Here is a 7,162-nt window from a genome sequence, read left to right on the forward strand (position 1 = left end):
CATCCATGATCATGCTCAAGGTCGCAGCAGCGGTAGATCTATGCCCCTCAAAAACCCTAGCATTGCGTTTCTTGCGGTCGGCGCGGAGGAAAAGGCCAGAGGTGTTATACCACCACTCATTGAGGGTGGCGTCGAGCCCAGGCAGGATGGCGGGGAGGCCCAGACATGCGACGAGGCCAGACCAGACCTCGTGAGCGAAGCTGCATTGCAAGGAGAGGTGATCGAGGGTCTCGTCGGCGGCACCGCATAGTCCAATCAAGAACTGGCAACTCACGGCAACTTCAGTACATGAGTGATCAAGTGCGGGATAGATCTTAGAATTTCGAAGACTTAGGAAGCTAGTTCAACACTTCAGTTTTAGATTTGGTACTGTGGAGGATATGCTCAGTTCATTGGTTGAGCAGCTTGGTGCCTTTGTGGCTGCTTATTATACACTAGATAATTTGGGGAGTAAACTGATTTGTTATGAAAAAATCAATCACCAACAAGGTTTGACGTAAATAAAAGGATATGCATTCTCTCATTTCATTATGAAAAAATCAATCACCAACAAGGTTTGACGTAAATAAGACTGATTTCATAATTGATAGCAACGTGCATAACCAAGCCAAGAACAATTTGTGGTCACTTGTGGAAAAGCAGGTCAACGAGGTCGGCGGCAACACTGCAGCGCTCTGTCATCATGATATCAATGGTGGTTAGGGGGGACTTTTTGCCGATCCCTTTGAACGCGTTCTCGCACGCATCGCCGGCGCCCTTTGCGCCCGACAAGAGCTTCGACGTGCCAGCGTAGTCCCCGCCGTCGAAGCCGGAGCGGCCATCGATGTCGAGGTCCATGGAAGCATCGACATAGGCCCCGAGGCAGGCATTCAGCGCGTCGCCCTGGGGAGTACCCTGGCTCTTTTTGGCCAGGTCGCCGATGACCGCGCCATTGTGGTCGGCGATGGCGATGGCGATTTGCAGCGCGATGCTGGCGAGGTCATGCACGGTGGTGACCTTGGCGCTCTCTGGGTCGTCGCGCAGCACGGCCACACACATGGCGGCGTTTTTGGTCTTCTTGCATGTGCGGGAGATGAAGCCGGCGTCGACATGGGCGGCGGGAAGGGTGGAGAACATCGCGGCGAGCACGATGAGAGACATAGCTACGGACATCGTCTCTGCGGTCGCCATTGTGCTAGCATGCAGTTTGCACCTAGGAGTTGTTACGTGTACCGCATCGCAAGTTTGCAACTCATATATGGACGCTGCACGGGAGAAAATCCATACTACGATAAATGATGCTCCTTAATTACGATATCTCCATTCATTTTTCTTCGTGGTATGTAGTAGTAATACCATATCAAATTATAAATGAAGGATATATACGAGTAAATCAAATGAGTAATGAAGAACCAATGAATGGTACTCCCTCCGTCCCAATTCATAGGGCTTACGCGTATTCCTAGATCGTAAATTTAGCAATGATAATATGAAATATGTATTACAAAATATATATCATTGTAAAGCTTAAATGTTGTACTTTCTAATGATATAATTTTTGTATTATACAATTGATATTATGTCGGCTAAATTTAAAACCTATGGATAGGTGCAAGCCCTATGAACCGGGACGGAGGTAGTACTACTCCCTCCATATTCATTTTTCCGAAAAAAAATTGACCATTAGTTTGGTCTGTTTTGTTGACCAAATTGATGGTTAAAGTTTTCTCGACGCATATAACTGGCATGGAGGGAGTACCACTAAATCAAATGAGTAATAAATGAGTAATGAATAGGAGTACTAGCAAATGATAAATTTCTACTTACTCTTATACTCCCTCATTTCTCGAAGGCACGTGAGGTAGATAAACTGCTGGCGCAACGATAAAGGTCTTCTGGTAGTTGTGAATTACCGCTCCAAGAGAACCTGCACAAACATCAAGATGGAAAGATGCATCGACCTTCATCTTCATTTGCCTCGGTTAAGGCTTGCACCATCTAGGCACAAGTGCATTGCTCGGGCTAAAATATGCCTTCACCGCATTGGCAGTAATTCTTAGGATTGACATTTTGCATTAATTCAGCGGAGGTACATGCTCATCACCTGTACGTCGCCTCCCATCGTCTTCTTCAAGCCCAGCCATATCAAACCCTAGCTAGCATCACAGTGTTCTCAAGGCGGAGAAGGTCTCTGAGCACCGCAGATTCAACACGATGAGTAACAATTGCTTTATTGATTACTTGCTCCAAACCTAGCTCTCGAGTCTCGCCGCATCTTTTTGGCTACCGGACAGACAAACATCAAATGAAGGATGCCATCGGGCCCTTGGTGGCATATAGGGTATTCATTGGACATGCCCACATGTTGATACAGCACTCTTCTACTATGTACTTGGTAGAAAAATGATCCACTGTATTTCGCAAAAAAAAAATGATCATGTCTCATTGAGAAATTAATTGACTTGAATGGTAAGTAATAAATTATTCCGAAACAGGTTCGATTGTAGCAAGAAAACTAAGCGTTAACCTTTTTTTAGTGAAAAAACCAACCTTAACTCAGAAACCTTTAGACCGAAAAAAACTCTAGAACCTCCAAAGCTTGTCCATCGGACCTAAAGGCTCTAGCCCATTAACCCAAATGTCCAAGCTCAAACCCACAAACCCCGATAATATTACTTTTTCCTAATCTGAATCCGCTGCCATTGCAGCATTCTCTGCAGAAACCAACCAGCTCTCAGGTTCTATCCCAGCCGAGATATGTCAAGCCAACGATCACCAACTCCCTCCCATGTACGCACCGCAGCAGGTACGGCGGAGCATGGCGAGGGCGATCCAGAGGCGCATGGCAGGAGGCAGCGGGGCGAGTCAGTGACGGCAACGTTGAAAATGAATGATGTGCAATCACTTTGGGACCAACATGTTGATGAGGTCGTCGTTGGCGATGAGCAATTGAGCAGCCCATTGTGCTCGGAGGTGTTCATTGTGATTTGCAGCGCGACAGTGGAGGTCATGCTCGTTGGGTCGAGGGCAATTAATTTGAAGAAATCTGATTACTCCTGTGATTAATAAAAAAAAGTTGTACTGGTTCCCATGATTACTGCATCGTCCCCGCCGAAGCAAGGGTGGGCCTCGACGACGTCATTGGTAGCATCCACATAGGCCCCGTGATGAGGTCATTGCATAATGTATGAACTGAATTCAGAATTTCCCAGGGAATGTAACTATGAATCGATTTATGACGGTTGGTTTTGTGGGTTGTCTGGGATGGTCTCTAAGGACGGTTGATTTTTTAGGAAGTGAGCATAGTTCAACTGGTTGGGAAGTGGATGTACAAACTCATCATCTGAGTTTAAATCCTCACGCAAATTTAGGTTTCTATTTATACTTGAGGTCTAGGCTGGACCTAGTACTAATGCAATTTATTTTGAGGACTATATTTTAATCTTCACGAAGATTAAAAAATCTCGGTACTCATGCTTAATGGCTGTGTGTATTCTTAGTTTGTGCAGAGGCGAGGAAGTGAAATTCATCCCATTTATTTTAGGTTAGATATAGATTCACCAACTGCTTTTTCAACATCTAAGTAGTACTCCACCCCCCACCACCACCGCCGCGTAGGGCGGCTTGGGCGGAAACCCTAGCGCCGCCACCAATTCCTTCCCCTCCTCCGATCTCCCTTCTCCCTTCTCCCTACTGCTATCGGCGCATGCGTGCGGGCAAAGCCCGTGATGCTCTAGGCGGCGGCAAGCCCCCCTCTCGTTCTGCGCATGCGGAAGAGGCGCCAGATTAGCGGCGGGCTGGTCGATGGTCGGTGACTCGGCGTGGTGGGATCCAGGGCAGGATCTGGGGCGGCGGCCTCAGGCGGTGGTTCTGCGGCACGTCGCGTCTGACTGCCTTGGCGAGGTTCCTCTGCGCCTCTTCCGACCGGCAGCTCACGTCGGTGGCCTACTTCGGTGTTGGGGTGGCGGCGGACGACTCGTCGACGGGTCTATGATCAGTGGCAGCCTCTTCTTCCGCCAATGAGATGGACTGGCGGGCGGTGGCGTGGGGGCCTACTGATGGGATTCATAGCATAGAAAACAAAATTTTCCTACCGCAAGAACGAAAACTAAGCCAAGATGCAATGTAAAAGATGGTAGCAACGAGGGGATCACGAGACTAACCCTTGAAGATTTCCAAAGCCTACGAGATTAGATCTCGTTGTTGCAGAAGATGATCACTTGCCGCTTTCAAAAGCGCGTAGAAGATCTTGATAGTGCCACAGTCGGGCAGCACCTCCGTACTCGGTCACACGTTCGGTGTTGATGAAGACGTCCTTCTCCCTGTTCCAGCGGGCAGCGGAAGTAGTAGATCCTCCTCGGAATCCCGACAGCACGACGGCGTGGTGGCGGTGGTGGTGGAGAACTGTGGCAGGGCTTCACCTATGCGCTGCGGGAGTTGTATGTGGAGGACGGGCGGCTAGGGTTTGGGGAGAGGGGAGGCTGGGGCGCCGGCCTTGGGTGCCTTGGGTGGTGCGGCCAAAGATGTTGGCCGGCCCCCTCCCTCTCCTCATCTTTATATAGGTGGAACACATCTAGGGTTTGCCCAGAGAACGAGTAAGACCCCAATTCGAAAACTACCATATAGACGAATCCTATTTGGGGTGGGACTCCTCTCCTTCCTTGATGTGGTGGCCGGCCCACTATGGTGGAGTCCACCTGGGACTCCTCCACCTTTTGGCTGGCCGGCCAAGCTAGGTGGAGTCCCTCCACTCCACCTTCCATGGTGATTTCTTCCGGACTTTTCTAGAACCTTCTAGAACCTTCCATAAATTCACCGGATCATTTCCAAACTTGGAAAGTGACTTCCTATATATGAATCTTATTCTCCGGACCATTCCGGACCTCCTCGTGATGTCCTGGATCCCATCCGAGACTCCGAACAAAACTTCAAACTCCATTCCATATTCCATATCTACTTAAACGACATCAAACCTTAAGTGTGTCACCGTACGGTTCGTGAACTATGCAGACATGGTTGAGACTTCTCTCCGACCAATAACCAATAGCGGGATCTAGATATCCATAATGGCTCCCACATATTGAACGATGACTTAGTGATCGATTGAACCATTTACATACGATACCGATTCCCTTTGTCATGTGATATTTTACTTGTCTGAGCTTTGATCATCGGTATCTCTATACCTCGTTCAACCTCGTCTCCGACAAGTAATCTTTACTCGTACCGTGGCATGTCATCTCTTATGAACCATTCATATGCTTGCAAGCTAATTAGACGACATTCCACCGAGAGGGCCCAGAGTATATCTATCCGTCATCGGGATGGACAATATCCCACTCTTGATCCATATGCCTCAACTCATACTTTCTGAATACTTAATCCCACCTTTATAACCACCCATTTACGCAGTGGCGTTTGATGTAATCAAAGTACCCTTCCGGTATAAGCGATTTACATGATCTTATGGTCGAAGGACTAGGTAACTATGTATTGAAAGCTTATAGAAAATGAACTTAATGACGTGATCTTATGCTACGCTTAATTGCGTGTGTCCATTACATCATTCATCAATGCCATAACCTTGTTATTAATAACATCGAATGTTCATGATCACGAAACCATGATCATCTATTAATCAACAAGCTAGTTATACAAGAGGCTTACTAGGGACTCCTTGTTGTTTACATAACACACATGTATCAATGTTTCGGTTAATACAATTTTAGCATGGTATGCAAACATTATCATAAACACAAAGATATATTATAATAACCATTTTATTATTGCCTCTTGGGTATATCTCCAACAGTCTCCCACTTGCACTAGAGTCAATAATCTAGTTTACATTTGTAAAGATATAACACCTTGGCCTTCCGGTGCTTTATCATGTTTTGCTCATGGGAGAGGTTTTAGTCAACGGATCTGACACGCTCAGAAACGCATGTATTTTGCAATTCATTTGCGTCTCAACGCATCACTCATTTTTCAAATGAGTCGGCATAATCATATATGTTCAGTCCTCTGGTAGAACCTTAATTCCGCGGTCTGAAATATGTCACTAATATTGTCATACACAATATAGCTTCAAAGTTCTGACACTATCGAAACTACACCAAGTTCTCAAAGAACTCTTCGACTTAAACATCCTTAGTCATTGTCAAAACAATGACATACTCTGCCTTCATTTGTAGAACCCGTCACAATATTTAGAACTCATCTAAATCTAGCATAGACAACTTCTAGCTCATTGTTCTACCTTTTAAACAACACTTAGCCTAATTTGAGATTGAAATTTTATTTTTATATGTGAAAAAACTAATATCGGTGCAACACCTTACAGCGATTTGTTTGTCATTTCTCCATACAAAACTATATATATATATATATCATTGGTTCTTCTAAAGTACTCAAGGATATTCTTACTGTCATCCAATGATCATCACATGAATCATTCTGGTATATGCTCATAACACTTTCGAGCACAGGATATCTGATTGTGTACATATTATTCGTGATCTATAATCACTCATGTGTTTTTACTCATTGAGTGTCAGATACACTCAAGTCTTGTTAAACCTTCACATGACAAGAACATTTTCTTAATATTTCTATATTGAACTACTTCAATATCCATTCTATGTACTTTGACTTAAATTTATTATGTGTTTCAATCTATCTTCATAGATCTTGACACTAAATATGTTTCCAGTCCATATCCTTTCATTGAAGTTAATTCTCAATGAAACCTTTTATAATCAAGTATATAATTACATCATTTATAACCAACTATATGTCATCTACATAAAGTATTTATAAATATGTCTCAGCGCTCCCACTTAATTTCTTGCAAATGCAAGTCTCTTCATCGTCTCTGATGAAATCAAAAACTCTTTGACTATTTCATCCGGTGAAGATTCCAACTCCGCGATACTCACTTCATCCAATTGAAGTTCGTATACCTACCTAGTATTCCACGGACTAGAAAAACTCTTGGTTGTATCTTGTATACACCTTTAATACACACTTCTGTTAAGTGTTGTATTTCTGCCATCCTACTATCATATCTCATAAAAGAAATATGTAGCGATTACTAGAATAATCCATATAGACTATAAGCATTGCTACGGAAGATCTAATTTTATCGTAGTCAACTCTTTGAACTTTGTCGTAAACAACTTTT

The 7,162-nt window shown here is 44.6% G+C and overlaps 1 protein-coding gene across 1 annotated transcript; it reads right to left on the reverse strand.

The window, feature by feature from the left end:
- Positions 1-624: 624 nt before the first annotated feature.
- LOC124652475 (pectinesterase inhibitor-like) lies at positions 625-1,170 on the reverse strand. Its single transcript, XM_047191494.1, has one exon. The coding sequence runs from the start codon at positions 1,168-1,170 to the stop codon at positions 625-627; it is 546 nt and encodes a 181-aa protein (XP_047047450.1).
- Positions 1,171-7,162: the final 5,992 nt, after the last annotated feature.

Source organism: Lolium rigidum, chromosome 1, assembly GCF_022539505.1.
Source record: "Lolium rigidum isolate FL_2022 chromosome 1, APGP_CSIRO_Lrig_0.1, whole genome shotgun sequence".
NCBI lineage: Eukaryota > Viridiplantae > Streptophyta > Magnoliopsida > Poales > Poaceae > Lolium > Lolium rigidum.